Consider the following 20686-nt stretch of genomic DNA (forward strand, 5'->3'; position numbering starts at 1 on the left):
GAAATATTCCTTTATATTGCTTTTTTAATATAAGTCCTGTCCTGTCTGACAGATGGAGCAAGTGCAACAAGCTAGCAGAGTAAGGGGGAGAACTGCATGTTCAGAGATGTAAGAGATACTAGATTTGCCATACACAGAGTGGATGCACCCTCCTTGCCAGTGCATGAGACTCCTCAGTGATTTCCTAGTGTCATCTCCATCCCTGCTAGATCCAGTGCTGTGCCACTGGGTGTGCTGGAGCAGCTGCTCTCCTCCTGACGCAGGAGTGGAAGGTAAAAGGAGTGTGCGCGAGACAGGAGGAGGAGGCTGAGAATAGAGAAAACACAGCAGTCAGAGTCACAGAGCAGCAAAAGGAGACAAAGGGGAGAGAGATAAGGGCACTGTAATAGCCATATCATTGTTAGGTAGATGACATAATTAGTGTCAGGGATTATTGCAGGGCGGCTGGAGCAGAGCACAGCAGATCAGTTTAGTATCCATCAGTGCACAGAGGACCTATCTCCATATCACTGACCTATCTCCGTATCTCCGTGCACATAGGATGGCCGTGGTGCAGAGCTCTCTGCCTGCTCTCGGGCTACTGCTCGTCCTCCTCGGCACTTGCTTCTCCCTCTCCTCATCTGAGGCTCTGGGCAGGAGGCGCAGGCTCAGCCAGGAGCCAGGTGGCATCTCGTTTGAGTATCACCGTTATCCGGAGCTGAGAGAGGCGCTGGTGGCAGTTTGGCTGCAGTGCCCCACAATCAGCAGGATTTACACGGTGGGCAAAAGCTTTGAGCACCGGGAGCTGCTGGTCATTGAATTCTCTGACAATCCTGGGGAGCATGAGCCTGGTAAGTCCGTTTTTATAGAAAATAGACCCTCGTATGCGAAATTATGTTACATCATAGACACTGAGAAATATATACTCATGCACAGTGCAATACACAGGGATATGCATACAAACACATCGTATAATTAAATAATTTATTATATCCTCTGAAATAATGTACAATGACAAAATGATCCACTGCCATCATTCATAGCTATAAGGTGCAAATGATACACAAGGATCTGCAAAATGATGTATCTATAATCTATATCTATCATCTATCTATCTATCATCTATCTATCTATCTATCTTTCTATCTATCATCTATCTATCTATCTATCTATCTATCTATCTATCTATCTCTCTCTCTCTCTCTCTATCTATCTATCTATCTATCTATCTATCTATCTATCTATCTAGTGCAAAATTACCTTGAGTAACCCATACCAAAGGACTTAGCCCTTAAAATGTGATAGTGCTGTGATAATATTGATTAAATAATCGTCAGTGAATTAATTCAGATCTATATTTTGTACACAATAAAATGTTGGACAATAATGATCAAAACCTTGTTTAAAAATCACAGTGACCTGCAAGTTGTCTGCCATGGTATTTCTCAGGTGATATGTGCTAACACTCACAGTCCTGCTCTGTGAGATATAATTATGTCAGTATAAAGCACATACAAATACAACAGGATGTGTTTAATAATTAATATGTAGATGGTTATAGTACAGTACACACAATGAGAGCTGATGATCACAAGGTAAAAGTCATCACTTCATTACAAACACATTATAAAGGATGTATCCTGATCTTCTTGTCCGTGTCCAAATCTTTTTTTCCCCATACATTATGTTTTTGTTTGGAAACATCCCAGAAAATAAGATGAATTTGGTGCCCTTGAAAACCATCAAGGGATCTAGTTACATGCAGAGGGAAATACAATGCTTTTTAATAAATCAGTACACATAGCCCAAGGAACAGCTCAATGTATCAATATGTATGAATCCATAGAGTCAGTTCTGGATGTCAGAGAAGGCCAACAAGACCCCGGCCTATGACGGTTGACTGGAGGCAGCAAAATAAGGGGAGGGGCATAATAAAGGGAAAATTCTAACACAGAAACAATAGCACTTTAAAATGGTATTGTAGTAAAACAAAGTCTGCTCTGTATGATGTTAAAGTCTTTTATTATTATTTAGCATTTAGGTAGCTTAAAAAGCAATACATCTTATTTCTCTCTATTATTTTTATTTAGCATTCAGGTAGCTTATAAAGCAATTCAACATCTTATTTTCTTTCATTGGGGGTTGGTAAATCGGCCCCATAGGCTGCTGATATGGACATAGCACAGATCCATTTACAGGCGAGCATGGGAAAGTTTACCTACTTTATTTTACAGGTAAATCCAAAGAGTTAAGAAATATTATGGGACAGTTCGTGAAAGATGTCGTCCCTAAAATATATTGAAAGTATTTTTTTTTTACAACAATACCTGTTTAGCACACTCTCTTGGTATCCTTTGTTGGAGAGCATACCTAGATAGGCTCAGGTGCAGCAGTGTATTAATGGGAGCCAGCTGCTGATTGGTGGCTGCACATATACTGTAAGTCTCTTGTCATTGGCTCATCCTATGCGTTCAGCTAGCTCCCAGTAGTGCATTGCTGCCCCTGAGCCTGTACGCTTTTTCAGCAAAGGATGCAAAGTGAATCATGCAAATTTGATAATAGAAGTAAATTGGAAAGTTGTTTAAAATTGCATGCTCTGTCTGACTCATTAAAGAAAAAACATTTGGGTTTCTTGTCCCTTTAAGTAGTTTTGTTTCTGTATAATTTTCAATACAAATTTCTATTTTCCATAAAAAAAATTTTTCAGAACAATTATTTTTACACTTTTTAAAAAATGTGTGCATACAACTTTAAATGTGATTAAACTCTGAATTTCATTTATTCATTTTATACAATTTTTAAATGATGTTTTTCTGTTTTAGCTCTACTGTAATGTATGTGTCACCTTCACATACTTAAAGGGACACTGTACCCAATTTTTTTCTTTTGTAATTCAGAAAGAGCATGCAATTTTAAGCAACTTTCTAATTTACTCCTATTATCAATTTTTCTTCGTTCTCTTGCTATCATTATTTGAAAAGAAGGCATCTAAGCTTTTTTTTTTGTTTTAGTACTCTGGACAGCACTTTTTTATTGGTGGATGGATTTATCCACCAATCAGCAAGGACAACCCAGGTTGTTCACCAAAAATGGGCCGGCATCTAAACTTACATTCTTGCATTTCAAATAAAGATACCAAGAGAATGAAGAAAATTTGATAATAGGAGTAAATTAGAAAGTTGCTTAAAATTTCATGCTCAATCTGAATCACGAAATAAATTTTTTGGGTACAGTGTCCCTTTAAAGGGACATGAAACCCAATTTTTTTTCTTTCATGATTTAGAAAGAGCATACAATTATAAACAACTTTCTAATTTACTTCTATTATCTAATTTGCTTCATTCTCTTGATATTCTTTGCTGAAAAGCATATCTAGTTATGCTTAGCAGCTGCTGATTGGTAGCTGCACATAGATGCCTCCTGTGATTGGTTCACCATGTGCATTGCTATTTCTTCATTAAAGTATATCTAAAGAATGAAGCAAATTAGGTAATAGAAGTAAATTGGAATGTTGTTTAAAATTGTATTCTCTACCTTAATCATGAAAGAAAATGTTTGGGTATAGTGTCCCTTTGATTCAGGGAGTGCCCCTTTGTGAGACACGGTTCTCAAGGTAAATAAACTGCCTTTAGAGCTTTACAACAGGGGCTTCATAGTACTGGTCAGATTTCTTAGTGAATCTAACAATCCCACAGAGCTTTAGAGAATCGGGCCCTGGATGAGACGAGCAACACCTACAGCCAAAGGGCTCAATTCTTAAAAACTCACTGGCATGGAGCAAAATCATCAGCTTATTGTATTAAACATTATATTGCAATGTAAGTGTCAGAGTCTGATAATCTAAAGCTCTCCACCCTGGTGAGATGATCTAAGCAGTCTCTTCAGTACTGTGAGTTCCCTCAAATTTTTAGAAAGGTGAATTTTACTTTGTGGGCTGTTTATAAAGCTATAAAGGCTTCCGGATGTAAAGTAGAGGTGCATACATTACAATAAAATGCAAAATAAAGCCTCTAAAGATGTTTTGTGATTTCTTTACTTGCCTACAAGCTTCTAGGGAACTCCCTATAAATAAATCTACAGCATTTAATAATCACAAGAACCACCGGTGGCTACAATATCAATAAAATACATAAAACTTCTGATAAAAAAAATTTGGTTGATACTATAAAAGTCCATCAGTCTATTTCATATGACAGTCCGATCATGGTCATGGTAAACCACTATAGAAAGATATAAGGTAAGGTTGGATTCGAAGGGTGTTCCAGATATTCTTATATCAAACATAGACTAAGTCTGTAATATTGGCAAGAAGCCTAAAGGATAGCAAAGATGCAGTCCTCCCACGATATTTCAGTTCAGATTTTATACCCAGATGTGCCCCTTGCCGATTGCCTTGTTTTCTGGCTGGTTCGTGGAGGTTAAACTGCTCCGGTGTACCTGAGTTGATCCAGGCTTATACCCAAACGTACCAAGTGCCGATTACCTTGTTATCTGGCAGGTCAGTGGAGGTTCGCGGGTAGGGATGGGCGAATGTTTTGCAACATTCAAAAAATGAAACGAATTTTAACACGTTCGAATCGAATTTCAAATGTTTACATAACATTCTAATATTCGATTTTCGAATGTTCGGTTTTGTATTTTACGATTACATTCGAAAATATTCTTTTCGAAAAATTCGAATTTATATTTGTAATAGTATTTCTAATACTTTCTTTAAATGTAATATTCAAATTATGCAATATTCAAATTCGAAAAATTCGAATTTATATGTTTGTAATAGTATTTCTAATGCTTTCTTTAAATGTAATATTCAAATTATGCAATATTCTATATAGAAACATTCAAAATGATATATTTGTATCTATTATGTATCAATTTACTAGATTCCCTCCCTACCACATGAACTATTGAACTTCTGAATAGTATTTGTTAAATAGAATGTTAAATTCGAAATTTCGAATGTGGACATTCGATATAATTATAAACATTCGAATTTGAAAGTGACATTTGAAAACTGTAAATAGCATTCGATTATAGAATTTTTAAGAATATTCGTTCTTATCAACATTCGGATTTATAATTCGAATTTCGGTAATAACATTCGTTCTAACATTCAAAATTTGGAAATTTATACCTTCGCCCATCCCTATTCGCGGATAAGATGCTCCGACATCTTAGGAGATAAGGTCTTGTGATACGTCCCAGCCACATGATGCCCATAATCCAATCAGGTTCCAATATTTTGGCAAACAGACTGTTTAAAAGTCAACACAATACAGAGCGCTCTGTGAACTTCTATCTGTATTGTATCTTCAAACAGGTTATCCGTCAAAGATTTTTGACGGATAACCTGTTTGAAGATACAATAAAGATACAATACAGATCACTTTATGAGCTTCTGTTACATCTGTTGCCAAAATATCGAAACCTCATTGGAGTACAGGGATCACATGGTCGGAACGTAGAACACAACCTTATCTCCTAAGACGCCGGAGCATCTTACCCGCGAACCTCCACGGACCTGCCAGATAACAAGGTAATTGGCGCGAGGTAGTTTGGGTATAAGCCCAGATCAACTCAGGTACACCGGAGCAGTTTTAACTCCACGAACCAGCCAGATATCAAGGTAATCGGCAAGGGGCACATCTGGGTATGAAATCTGTGCACTGAAATATTGTGGGAGGACGGAACCTTAATAATATTGACAAGAAGCCTGAAGGATAACAGACTTAGTCTATGTTTGATATAAGAATATCTGGAACACCCTTCGAATCCAACCTTACCTTATATCTTTCTATAGTGGTTTACCTTGACCGTGATTGGACTGTCATATAAAATAGTCTGAAAAACTTTTATAGTATCAACCAAATATGTTTTTATCAGATATCTTTTTGTGTTTTATTGATATAGCCACCGGTGGTTCTTGTGATTATTAAATGCTGTTTATTTATTTCATGTGTTTACTGTTCTGATGATATGTAGCTTTCTTTTAGCTCAGGCAATTGATTATTTGCTTTCTATTGATTTTATCGATTGCCTACAGAGGGCTGCATTATATATTTAGATATGTTAGTTCATACTGTTTTATGTCCTTTTAAGAGCTAAATTTATTATGTTAATATGTCTTTGTCAAGAATTAAATTTCACCTTGCTCATATGAAAGGACCACAGTTTGTTTCCTTGGGGACATTAAGGCAGCCTGTACTGCATGAGTACTGAAGTCACAAGAAGACACATGCTATGCAAAAGCACAGCGCAGTGGCGTATTTAGGTTTTGTGCTGCCCTAGGCACTCAAAATTCTACTTTTTTTCTCCTTAATATTTTTGGGATCAGTGTGTAAAATGTGTTTTTTTGTTTTTTTCTCATAACAATTCAAAAGAAAATGGGCTAGGAAAACACTTGCATACAAGTGGGTTGAATTGCATGCATCTCATACCATTTTCTCCCTGAGAGAAGAGAGAGAAAAGAAGGGGAGGGGAGAAAAGGGAGAGAAAGGAAAGAAGGGAGGGAGAGATAATAGAAAAGTGGAGAGGAAGAGGAGAAAAGGGGGAGGGAAAGAAAGGAGTGAAAGAAGGGACCAAGGGAGGGAGGGAAACAAAGAAGGGAGGGATTTAAGGGAGGGAGTTGAGGGAAAGAAAGAAGGGAGTGAGTTGAGGGAGGGAGTGAGTTGAGGGAGGAAGAGAGGTAGGGAGAAAGGGACAGAAGGGAGAGAGGAAGGGAGGGAAAGAAGAATACACTTTGAAACAATCACTGCTCTTTACATGCAAGATATAGTAATTACCATCATTCAAGTAATGAAACTTTTTAAGTGTCCGTTTACTATTTACTCAGTGGATTCATGAATTCAGAGACAGTTAGCTATTAGAAGCTAACATACATTAGCACTGAGAGTTTATGATTAGAAATCGCATAAATGCAGAGACAGCTAGCTATTAGTAGCTAACATACATTAGCACTGAGAGTTTATGATTAGACATCACATGAATGCAGAGAAAGCTAGCTATTAGTAGCTAACATACATTAGCACTGAGAGTTTATGATTTGACATCACAAGCTGATCTAAGCAGTGCACAGACGCATCCAATCTGTTAGTTACTAAGACCTGCAATAAGCACTGCGCTCGCAGACCCACCACAGCTGACAAGGGGTGGCAGTATATCGCACAAGGTCTTCTCCTCCAGCCTCACCTTGTAAGCATATCCCCGGGCAAGTTTCTTACAAAGAACGCTTCCACTGCAAAAATGCCGGCAGCTCTGAATGAAGCAACAGTTTAAAAGGAGCACTGCCTGTGAAGAGCAATCTTAATCAGCACACATGCCTTGTCTTCTCTGTAAAAGACAACACTTTATCGCTCACTCTACTTGCTTTTAGAGAGAGGATAGGGCAGATGTGCTGCCCCTCCCAAATCTGCTGTCCTAGGCACCGGCCTTGTTGGCCTAGGCCATAATACGCCTCTGGCATAGCGTTTAGCATAAGCAATAAGCTGGGAGCTTAAACACACATACTGTAGTTTATGTTTATTTTAGATCAAATGAAAGAACAACAAATAATGATACATAGTTTGTATGTTTGAACAAGCCGTTATGAGATTTTGTTCAATTAAAAAGAATGTTAATAAAATCATTTTATTAATGACACTGATATTGTATTGCTGACAGTCAAATAGGGACACAATACTGTACTTGTTTAATCACATCAAGCAGTGAACAACACACACAGATACTTATATTGATAAATACATCAGAGCACAGTAAATGCAATATATACATTATACATATATATATATATATATATATATATATATATATATATATACATACATACATACATACACACACACATACATACATACATACACATATATAGTTTGTGTTTCAACATTTTGTGAACTTCTTTAATGCAACAAAAATAAGTAAAATGTGCGCATTATTTCATGCCAAGAAAAACTACTTCCCCCCCCCAAAAAAAAACAATTTTAGGAATTACCCTGTTTTGGACTAGATTACAAGTGGCATGCTAACGTTAGTGCAGCTCAATATTGAAATATTGCACCCATGCTAACTTGCGCACGCATTACAAGTTGATAGTAAACATTACTAACACCAAGATTACACGTTGTGCGCTAAACTCGGTGCATAAATAACGCAAAAAAATTAGCGGTATCGCACTCTCCATAGCGCTGTCATTACAAGTTCCTGAAAAATCTTCTTTTGTTGTGTGGTATGTTGCATTAAGCTCCATACCGCACAAAACCCAAGGCCTGACTTGACGTGCTCGTGCATGTTTTCCCCCATAGACATTAATGGAAAGTGTTAGAAAAAAACTAGCACTTGCCATCGCAGAATGGCAATCGCTGTAACGCAATCCCCATTGATGTTTATGGGGGAAAAAAAAGTTATGTAAAAACCTAACACCCTAACATAAACTTCTAGTCTAAATACCCATAATCCGCCACCCCCGACATCGCTGACACTAAATAAAGTGATTAACCCCTAAACCGCCAGCCCCCAATATCGCTACTACTATAATAAACCTATTAACCCCTAAACTGCTGGGCCCCCACATCGCTACTACTATAATAAACCTATTAACCCCTAAACTGCTGGCCCCCTACATCGTTACTTAGAAAATAAACCTAATAACTCCTAAACCGCCATTCCCCACAATGCAATAAACCTAATTAAACTATTAACCCCTAAACTGCCATCCCCCCACAACACAAATAACTAATTTGATCACTAAGCCCCCTAACCTAACACCCCCTAAATTAACCCCAATTACATAAAATAAAAAAAGACTAAGTTAAAATTAAAATAAACAGTCCTAACACACATACTGTAGTTTATGTTTATTTTAGATCAAATGAAAGAATAACAAATAATGATACATAGTTTGCATGTTTGAACAAGCCGTTATGAGATTTTGTTCAATTAAAAAGAATGTTAATAAAATCATTTTATTAATGACACTGATATTGTATTGCTGACAGTCAAATAGGGATACAGTACTGTACTTGTTTAATCATATCAAGCAGTGAACAACACACACAGATACTTATATTGATAAATACATCAGAGCACAGTAAATGCAATATATACATTATATATATATATATATATATATATATACATACATACACACACACACATACATACATACATACACATATATAGTTTGTGTTTCAACATTTTGTGAACTTCTTTAATGCAACAAAAATAAGAAAAATGTGCGCATTATTTCTTGCCAAGAAAAACTACTTCCCCCCTAAAAAAAAACAATTTTAGGAATTACCCTGTTTTGGACTAGATTACAAGTGGCATGCTAACGTTAGTGCAGCTCAATATTAAAATATTGCACCCATGCTAACTTGCGCACGCATTACAAGTTGATAGTAAACATTACTTACTAACACCAAGATTACACGTTGTGTGCTAAACTCGGTGCATAAATAACGCAAAAAATTTGTGGTATCGCACTCTCCATAGCGTTGCCATTACAAGTTCCTGAAAAATTTTCTTTTGTTGTGCGGTATGTTGCATTAAGCTCCATATCGCACAAAACCCAAGGCCTGACTTGACGTGCTCGTGCATGTTTTTCCCCATAGACATCAATGGAGAGAAAGTGTTAGAAAAAAAACTAGAACCTGCCATTGCAGAATGGCAATCGCTGTAACGCAATCCCCATTGATGTCTATGGGGGAAAAAAAAAGTTTTGTAAAAACCTAACACCCTAACATAAACCTCTAGTCTAAATACCCATAATCCGCCACCCCCGACATCGCTGACACTAAATAAAGTGATTAACCCCTAAACCGCCAGCCCCCCATATTGCTACTACTATAATAAACCTATTAACCCCTAAACTGCTGGCCCTCCACACCGCTACTACTATAATAAACCTATTAAACCCTAAACCTCCATTTCTCTTGTAAGGTGTATCCAGTCCACGGATCATCCATTACTTGTGGGATATTCTCATTCCCAACAGGAAGTTGCAAGAGGACACCCACAGCAGAGCTGTAATATAGCTCCTCCCCTAACTGTCATAGCCAGTCATTCTCTTGCAACTCTCAACAAGCTAGGATGTTGTAGGAGAGAGTGGTTAAATATAGTTAGTTTATTTTCTTCAATCAAAAGTTTGTTATTTTTAAATAGTACCGGAGTTGTGCTATTTTATCTCAGGCAGTAAATAGAAGAAGAATCTGCCTGAGGTTTCTATGATCTTAGCAGGTTGTAACTAAGATCCATTGCTATTCTCACATATGTCTGAGGGGATTACACAGATGAGGTAACTTCAGCGAGAGAATGGCGTGCAGTTTATTCTGCTATCAGGTATGTGCAGTTATAATTTTTTCTAGAGATGGAAAACACTAGAAAATGCTGCTGATACCGGAGAAATGTAAGTTAAGCCTGAATACAGTGATTTAATAACGACTGGTATCATGCTTACTCCCAGGGGTAATACCCTTATGATATTGCAATATAAACGTTTGCTGGCATGTTTAATCGTTTTTATATATGCATTGGTGATAAAACTTTATTGGGGCCTAGTTTTTTCCACATGGCTGGCTTAAATTTTGACTAGAATCAGTTTTACTGAGGCTTTCCACTGTTATAGTATAAAAGTTACAGTTGGTGCAGTTAAAATTACAAACTGTGACATCCAGCTTCCCTCAGGAGTCCCCTGTATGCTATAGGACATCTCTAAAGGGCTCAAAGGCTTTACAAAGTCGTTTATTGGGGAAGGTAGGACCACAGCTTGCTGTGGCAGTTGGTTGTGACTGTTAAAAAAAAAAAAAAAAAAAAAAAGTCTATTTCGTTTTTTTTTATCCGTTTTTTGAACTAAGGGGTTAATCATCCATTTGCAAGTGGATGCAATGCTCTGCTAGCCTATTACATACACTGTAAAAATTTCATTTGATTTAATGCATTTTTTCACTGTTTTTCAAATTCTGACAAAATTTGTTTCTCTTAAAGGCACAGTACCGTTTTTTATATTTGCTTGTTAACTTGATTTAAAGTGTTTTCCAAGCTTGCTAGTCTCATTGCTAGTCTGTATAAACATGTCTGACATAGAAGACAATAGAAGTTCATTATGTTTAAAAGCTATGGTGGAACCCCCTCTTAGAATGTGTACCAAATGTACTGATTTCATTTTATGCAATAATTCTGTTTTTAAAAAAAATTATCACCAGAGGAATCTGACGAGGGGAAAGTTATGCCGACTAACTCTCCCCACGTGTCAGACCCTTTGACTCCCGCCCAAGGGACTCACGCTCAAATGGCGCCAAGTACATCTAGGGCGCCCATAGCGTTTACTTTACAAGACATGGCGGCAGTCATGGATAATACACTGTCAGCGGTATTAGCCAGACTACCTGAACTTAGAGGTTAGCGAGATAGCTCTGGGGTGAGACAAAATGCAGAGCATACTGACGCTTTAAGAACCATGTCTGATACTGCCTCACAATATGCAGAAGCTGAGGAAGGAGAGCTTCAGTCAGTGGGTGATGTTAATGACTCAGGAAAGATACCTGATTCTAATATTTCTACATTTAAATTTAAGCTTGAACACCTCCGCGTGTTACTTAGGGAGGTTTTAGCTGCTCTGAATGACTGTGATACCATTGCAGTGCCAGAGAAATTTTGTAGACTGGATAAATGCTTTGCAGTGCCGGTGTGTACTGATGTTTTTCCAATACCTAAAAGGTTTACAGAAATTATTAATAAGGAATGGGATAGACCAGGTGTGCTGTTCTCTTCCCCTCCTATTTTTAGAAAAATGTTTTCCAATAGACGCCACCACACGGGACTTATGGCAGACAGTCCCTAAGGTGGAGGGAGCAGTTTCTACTCTAGCAAAGCGTACTACTACTATCCCTGTCGAGGACAGTTGTGCTTTTTTAGAGCCAATGGATAAAAAATTAGAAGGTTACCTTAAGAAAATATTTATTCAACAAGGTTTTATCCTACAGCCCATTGCATGCATTGCCCCTGTCACTGCTGCTGCGGCGTACTGGTTTGAGTCTCTGGAAGAGGCTTTACAGGTAGAGACTCCATTGGATGACATACTTGGCAAACTTAGAGCACTTAAGCTAGCCAATTATTTTATTTCTGATGCCATTGTTCATTTGAATAAACTAACGGCTAAGAATTCTGGTTTTGCTATACAGGCGCGCAGAGCGCTATGGCTTAAATCATGGTCAGCTGACGTGACTTTAAAATCTAAGCTACTTAACATTCCCTTCAAGGGGCAGACCCTATTCGGGCCTGGTTTGAAGGAGATTATTGCTGATATCACGGGAGGAAAAGGTTGTGCCCTTCCTCAGGACAGGTCCAAATCTAGGGCCAAACAGTCTAATTTTCGTGCCTTTCGAAACTTCAAGGCAGGTGCGGCATCAACTTCCTCTAATAATAAACAAGAGGGAACTTTTGCTCAATCCAAGATGGTCTGGAGACCAAACCAGACCTGGAAAAAAGGTAAGCAGGTCAAAAAAGCCTGCTGCTGCCTCTAAGACAGTATGAAGGAACGACCCCCTATCCAGTAACGGATCTAGTAGGGGGCAGACTTTCACTCTTCGCCCAGGCGTGGGCAAGAGATGTTCAGGATCCCTGGGCGTTGGAAATTATATCCCAGGGATATCTTCTGGACTTCAAAGCTTCCCCCCCAAAAGGGAGATTTCACCTTTCACAATTATCTGCAAACCAGATAAAGAGTAAGGCATTCTTACACTGTGTACGAGACCTCCTAGTTATGGGAGTGATCCATCCAGTTCCAAAGGAGGAACAGGAACAGGGTTTTTACTCAAATCTGTTTGTGGTTCCCAAAAAAGAGGGAACCTTCAGACCGATTTTGGATCTAAAGATCTTAAACAAATTCCTCAAAGTTCCGTCGTTCAAGATGGAAACTATTCGTACCATCCTACCACTGATCCAGGAGGGTCAATATATGACTACAGTGGATCTAAAGGATGCTTATCTTCACATTCCGATACACAAAGATCATCATTGGTTTCTCAGGTTTGCCTTTCAAGACAGGCATTACCAGTTGTAGCTCTTCCCTTTGGATTAGCTACAGCCCCAAGAATCTTTACAAAGGTTCTAGGGTCGCTTTTGGCGGTCCTAAGGCCACGGGGCATAGCAGTAGCCCCTTATTTAGATGACATCCTGATACAGGCGTCAAACTTCCAAATTGCCAAGTCTCATACGGACGTAGTACTGGCATTTCTGAGGTCGCATGAGTGGAAAGTGAACAAGGAAAAGTGTTCTCTATCCCCACTCACAAGAGTTTCCTTTCTAGGGACTCTGATAGATTCTGTAGAAATGAAAATTTACCTTGACGGAGTCCAGGTTATCAAAGCTTCTAAATTCCTGTCGGGTCCTTCATTCTATTCCGCGCCCTTTGGTGGCTCAGTGTATGGAAGTAATCGGCTTAATGGTAGCGGCAATGGACATAGTGCCGTTTGCACGCTTACATCTCAGACCGCTGCAACTATGCAGGCTCAGTCAGTGGAGCGGGGATTACACAGATTTGGCCCCTCAACTGAATCTGGACCAAGAGACCAGGGATCCTCTTCCCTGGTGGCTATCTCGGGTCCATCTGTCCAAAGGTATGACCTTCGCAGGCCAGATTGGACTATTGTAACAACAAATGCCAGCCTTCTAGGTTGGGGTGCAGTCTGGAACTCCCTGAAGGCTCAGGGATCGTGGACTCAGGAGGAGTCTCTCCTTCCAATAAATATTCTGGAACTAAGAGCGATATTCAAGGCTCTTCAGGTTTGGCCTCAGTTAGCAACTCTGAGGTAATCAGATTTTAGTCGGTCAACATCACGACTGTAGCTTACATCAACCTTCGAGGGGGAACAAGAAGTTCCCTAGAGATGTTAGAAGTTTCAAAAATAATTCACTGGGCAGATATTCACTCTTGCCACCTATCAGCTATCCATATCCCAGGTGTAGAGCACTGGGAGGCGGATTTTCTAAGTCGTCAGACATTTCATCCGGGAGAGTGGGAACTCCATCCGGAGGTATTTGCACAACTGATTCTCCGTTGGGGCAAACCAGAACTGGATCTCATGGCGTCTCGCCAGAACACCAAGCTTCCGTGTTAGGTCCAGGGATCCCAAGGCGACACTGATAGATACTCTAGCAGCGCCCTGGTTTTTCAACCTGGCTTATGTGTTTCCACCGTTTCCTCTGCTCCCTCGACTGATTGCCAAGATCAAGGAGAGAGCATCGGTGATTCTGATAGCACCTGCGTGGCCACGCAGGACCTGGTATGCAGATCTAGTGGACATGTCATCCTTTCCACCATGGTCTCTGCCTCTGAGACAGGACCTTCTACTTCAGGGTCCTTTCAACCATCCAAATCTAATTTCTCTGAGGCTGACTGCCTGGAGATTGAATGCTTGATTTTATCAAAGCGTGGCTTCTCCGAGTCAGTTATTGATACCTTAATACAGGCACGAAAGCCTGTCACCAGGAAAATTTACCATAAGGTATGGCGTAGATATCTTTATTGGTGTGAATCCAAGGGTTACTCATGGAGTAAGGTCAGGATTCCTAGGATTTTATCTTTTCTCCAAGAAGGTTTGGAAAAAGGATTGTCAGCTAGTTTCTTAAAGGGACAGATTTTTGCTCTGTCTATTCTTTTGCACTAGCGTCTGGCAGATGTTCCAGATGTTCAGGCATTTTGTCAGGCTTTAGTTTGAATCAAGCCTGTGTTTAAACCTGTTGCTCCACCATGGAGCTTAAACTTGGTTCTTAAGGTTCTTCAAGGAGTTCCGTTTGAACCTCTTCATTCCATAGATATCAAACTTTTATCTTGGAAAGTTCTTTTTTTTTTTTATTTCCTCAGCTCGTAGAGTCTCTGAGCTATCTGCCTTACAATGTGATTCTCCTTATCTGATTTTTCATACGGATAAGGTAGTCCTGTGTACCAAACCTGGGTTCTTACCTAAGGTGGTATCTAACAAGAATATCAATCAAGAGATTGTGGATCCATCCTTGTGTTACACAATCTGGACGTGGTCTGTGCTTTAAAGTTTTACTTAGATTTTCGTCAAACATCTGCTTTGTTTGTTGTCTACTCTGGACAGAGGAGAGGTCAAAAGGCTTTGGCAACCTCTTTTTCTTTTTGGCTAAGAAGCTTAATCCGCTTAGCCTATGAGACTGCTGGACAGCAGCCTCCTGAAAGGATTACAGCTCATTCCACTAGAGCTGTGGCTTCCACTTGGGCCTTTAAAAATGAGGCTTCTGTTGAACAGATTTGCAAGGTGGCGACTTGGTCTTCGCTTCATACTTTTTCAAAATTTTACAAATTTGATACTTTTGCTTCTTCGGAGGCTATATTTGGGAGAAAGGTTTTACAGGCAGTGGTTCTTTCCATTTAAGTTCCTGCCTTGTCCCTCCCTTCATCCGTGTACTTTAGCTTTGGTTTTGGTATCCCACAAGTAATGGATGATCCGTGGACTGGATATACCTTACAAAAGAAAACACAATTTATGCTTACCTGATAAATTTATTTCTCTTGTGGTGTATCCAGTCCACGGCCCGCCCTGTCATTTTAAGGCAGGTAATTTTTAAATATAAACTACAGTAACCACTACACCCTATGGTTCCTCCTTTCTCGGCTTGTTTTCGGTCGAATGACTGGCTATGACAGTTAGGGGAGGAGCTATATTACAGCTCTGCTGTGGGTGTCCTCTTGCAACTTCCTGTTGGGAATGAGAATATCCCACAAGTAATGGATGATCCATGGACTGGATACACCACAAGAGAAATAAATTTATCAGGTAAGCATAAATTGTGTTTCCCCACAATGCAATAAACCTAATTAAACTATTAACCCCTAAATGGCCATCCCCCTACAACGCAAATAACTAATTTAATCACTAAGCCCCCTAACCTAACACCCCCTAAATTAACCCCAATTACATAAAATAAAAAAAAATACTAAGTTAAAATTAAAATAAACAATCCTAACATTAATTAAAAAAAACAAAAAACTAATTAAATTAAAATAAATAATTCTAAAACTACAAAACAATAATAAAATTACAGAGAAAATAAACCAAATTATCAAAAATAAAAAAATTAAACCTAATCTAATACCCCTATAAAAAATAAAAAAGCCCCCCAAAATAAAAACACCCCATAATCTAACACTAAGGTACCAATTGCCCTTAAAAGGGCCTTTTGTAGGGCATTGCCCCAAAGTGATCAGCTCTTCTACCATAATAAAGTACAATTTACCACCTAAAAGCAACCCACCGACCCACCCACACAACCCCCCAAAATAAAAAACCTAACAATAAAAAAACCTAAACTACCCATTGCCCCTAAAGGGGCATTTGAATGGGTATTGCCCTTAAAGGGCAAACAGCTCTTTTGCAGCCCATTAAAATGGCTGCAAAAGTCTGGCGGTGAAGGTCTTCTTCCAGTCGGTTAAGGTCTTCTTCCAGGCGATGACATCCTCATCCAGCGAGGGGACCTCTTCTATCTTCAACCAGGGTAAAGGTGGTGCGGAGCGGAGGTGGCCGTGGAACAGAGCCATCCAGCGTGGAGGATCCTCTTCATGCGATCGATGCCGCACACTGAAACTTGAAAGCAAGGTACCTGTTTTATATTTGGGGTACCTTGCATTCGTATTGGCTGAAAAATTCAAATCAGCCAATAGGATGAGTGCTACTGAAATCCTATTGGCTGTTCAAATCAGCCAATAGGATTTCAGTAGCTCTTATCATATTTGTTAAAAGTTTGCATGTGTTAAAAGTTTACTTCTGGAGGTGTTTGCGAGCCACTTGTAATCTGGCCCATTGTTTCTATGCTGTATATATATATAAACATGACACAGATGTGCATGCTATAATTCAGGTCATAAAACAAAAACTGCAGGTCTTCATTAACCACTTTAGTGCTTAGCTCTGTTGCACTGCAGTTGAGCCCATGCACGTAATAAAGGAGATGTTGTGAACTTTATTGAAAGACAAAAGAAATGGAGAAACTGGAAATTAGAAAAGCTGTTCCAATCTTAGTGAATCATAACTAAAGAGTTATTTGAAAACATGCATGAACTATATTTGTTTCTTCTTGTTGAATTATGGATTTTGAAATTAAAAAAATAAAATGTGTTTTCTTCATATAAAAAAGGGCATTCTGAAATATATTACAGTATTACAGCTTTGTTTTCTTTTTTAAATGGATATTAACCCCTTAATGACCGGACCATTTTTCAATTTTCTTACCCTTAATGACAATGGCTATTTTTACATTTCTGCAGTGTTTGCGTTTAGCTGTAATTTTCCTCATACTCATTTACTGTACCCACACATATTATATACCGTTTTTCTCGTCATTAAATGGACTTTCTAAAGATACCATTATTTTCATCATATCTTATAATTTACTAAAAAAATAACGATAAAATATGAGGAAAAAATGGAAAAAAACACATTTTTTTCTAACTTTTACCCCCAAAATCTGCTACACATCTACAACCACCAAAAAACACCCATGCTAAATAGTTTCTAAATTTTGTCCCAAGTTTAGAAATACCCAATGTTTACACGTTCTTTGCTTTTTTTGCAAGTTATAGGGCCATAAATACAAGTAGCACTTTGCTATTTCCAAACCACTTTTTTTTCAAAATTAGCGCTAGTTACATTGGAACACTGATATCTTTCAGGAATCCCTGAATATCCCTTGACATGTATATATTTATATTTAGAAGACATCCCAAAGCATTGATCTAGACCCATTTTGGTATATTTCATGCCACCATTTCACCGCCAAATGCGATCAAATAAAAAAAATTGTTGACTTTTTCACAATTTTTTTCACTAACTTTAGGTTTCTCGCTGAATTTATTTACAAACAACTTGTGCAATTATGGCATAAATGGTTGTAAATACTTCTCTGGGATCCCCTTTGTTCAGAAATAGCAGACCTATATGGATTTGGCGTTGCTTTTTGGTAATTAGAAGGCCGCTAAATGCCGCTGCACACCACACGTGTATTATGCCCAGCCGTGAAGGGGTTAATTAGGGAGCTTGTAGGGAGCTTTTAGGTTTAATTTTAGCTTTACTGTAGTGTAGTAGACAACCCAAATTATTGATATAGGCCCATTTTGGTATATTTCATGCCACCATTTCACCGCCAAATACGATCAAATAAAAAAAAAAAACTTACATTTTTCACAATTTTAGGATTCTCACTGAAATTATTTACAAACAGCTTGTGCAATTATGGCACAAATGGTTGTAAATGCTTCTCTGGGATCCCCTTTGTTCAGAAATAGCAGACATATATGGCTTTGGTGTTGCTTTTTGGTAATAATAAGGCCGTTAAATACTGCTGCGCACCACACTTGTAATATGCCCAGCAGTTAAGGGGTTAATTAGGTAGCTTGTGGGGTTAATTTTTAGCTTTAGTGTAGAGATCAGCCTCCCACCTGACACATCCCACCCCCTGATCCCCCCCTGACCCCCCTCAAACAGCTCTCTTCCCTCCCCACCTCACAATTGTCACCGCCATCTTAAATACTGGCAGAAAGTCTGCCAGTACTGAAATAAAAATATTTTTTTTTATTTTTTTTATTTTTTGGCGTAAAGTCTGCAGTGATAGATCCCCCCTTACCCCACAACCTCCCTGATCCCCCCTTACATCTTTCTAACCCTCCCCCTCTGTCTATATGCCGCCATCTTGGGTACTGGCAGCTGTCTGCCAGTACCCAATTTGCCCCCCAAAATAGTTTTTTTTTTAACTTTTTTAATATAAAATATATGTTTGCTGTAGTGTAGCTGGCCCCCCTAAATAATATCCAACCCTCCCCCTCCCAGATCCCTTATTAAAGAACAAAGATTCCACTGCATCTAGATCGATCTTTTATTTTTTTTTTGAGTGGGCTGTAAATTTTGCACCCGCCCCCCCCCCGTCCCCCCCCCCCGCCGCAACAGCCGGACCGGCAGCAAACACAAAGAAAGAGAGATCGGGTAGTAATTTCAATATTGAGGTTATATTAGTTAAAAGCAGCACCCACCCAGCCACTAATTGTAAAACACAGAGTGGCCCTTTCTGCATCGGTATGTAAAATGGGGGATTGTAGTGATGCCTCAATATTGAGGCATCACTACAATACCTTGTAAGCAGCTGGAAGCGATCAAGATCGCTTCCAGCACTTCAGACAACAGAGGACGTACCAGGTACGTCAACTGTCATTAAGGGAAGTTTTTTCTATGACGTACCTGGTACGTCCTCTGTCTTTAAGGGGTTAATGTGCCAACAAAAAAAACCCCACCACATTACCATTCACATAGACTCAGTAGAAATTTACATGCCATAAACACAGAACTACTTTCTCATACTCTAAACTCCCTACTCCCTGCAATCTCCTCCTTTTCCTGCCCTGACCTTTAGACTTGCTAACTGGCAAGTCTAAAGGTCACTACTCCATGCTAATCCTTTTAGACTTCTCTGCAGCCTTTGACACTGTTGACCATACAATGCTGCTCCAGACCATTCAATCATTGGGTATTTGTGACACAACTCTTCTGTGATTCTTTGTCTAACTTTCTAACCATACCAGGATAGGCTCTAAATATGTATAGCTTAGATGAGTGAAGGGAAAAGGTGATATGATAGCAACTTTCAAGTACGTTAAAGGGCTTAGTAAAACTGAGGCTGTGGGTATTTTACATAAAATTCAAGAACAAGGGGTCATGATCTCAAGCTGAAGGGTAGTAGATTCAGGAGTAATTTGAGAAAACACTTCTTTACAGAAAGAGTGATTGGTTTATGGAATAAACTTCCTCAAGAAGTAGTAATGACAAACATTGTGGGGGACTTTAAAAATGCCTGGGACAAGCATAAGGCTATCCTACGAGTAGACAAGTTTATACTGTTAGGTAATATCGGACAGACTTACTGGACCTATGGCTCTTATCTGCCGTCAATATCTATGTTTCTGTATCTTCATTGTATCCTTCTCTGGCTCTTCCTCCTACCCTCTACCCCTCTCTGTTTGGGTACCTACACACTCAGTTTTAGGTCCTCTTCTTTTCTCGGTCTACAAATCTATTTTCTTTAATTAATTCCTATGGGTTTCAGTATCATCTTTATTCTGATGGCACCCAAATTTATCTTTTTTGCACCAGACATTTCCTCTTCCCTACTGACTCGTTACCAGCTGCCTATCTTATATCTCATCCTGGATGGCTTCTTATTACCTAAAGCTGAAACTCTCTAAAACTGAACTTCTATTTCTTCCATTTTAAAATCTTAACATTCCTCAAATCTCACTGTATAAAACTCTGTCATTACCTCTAACTGTCAGGCTAACTGCCCTGGGGTCACACTTGAATGAAAACCTTCTTTTGCTCTCTACATTAAGTCCTTAGCTCACTCCTACTGCTTCCAACATAAAAATATCTCTAAACTTCGTTACCACCTCGCTCAAGACACAACTAAGATTCTCATTCACTCCCTTATAATTTCCTGCCTTGACTACTGCAATTCTGTCTTCCCCGGTCTCCCAAGCTACTGCTTGCCCCACTGCAATCCATCATGAATGCCTCTACCAGGCTCACCTTCCTTAAGCGTCGCTCCACATCTGCTGCACCTCTTAGCCAACACCTCCACTGGCTTCCCTTAACCTGAAGAATAAAATTCAAAATTTTGACCCTCACCAACACTGCATCCTCAAATATTT

At 39.0% G+C, this 20686-nt stretch overlaps 1 protein-coding gene across 1 annotated transcript in view; it reads left to right on the top strand.

Moving 5' to 3' along the window:
• The first annotated feature begins 343 nt into the window (after positions 1–343).
• Positions 344–20686, top strand: part of CPE (carboxypeptidase E) — a 249223-nt gene continuing 228880 nt past the window's right edge. Inside the window, exon 1 of the mRNA XM_053703802.1 lies at positions 344–830. Coding sequence (XP_053559777.1) covers positions 542–830 — 289 coding nt within the window. The 5' untranslated portion in view covers positions 344–541. The remainder of the gene's footprint in view (positions 831–20686) is intronic.

This window comes from Bombina bombina, chromosome 2 (assembly GCF_027579735.1).
Source record: "Bombina bombina isolate aBomBom1 chromosome 2, aBomBom1.pri, whole genome shotgun sequence".
In the NCBI taxonomy this organism is placed as follows: Eukaryota; Metazoa; Chordata; class Amphibia; order Anura; family Bombinatoridae; genus Bombina; species Bombina bombina.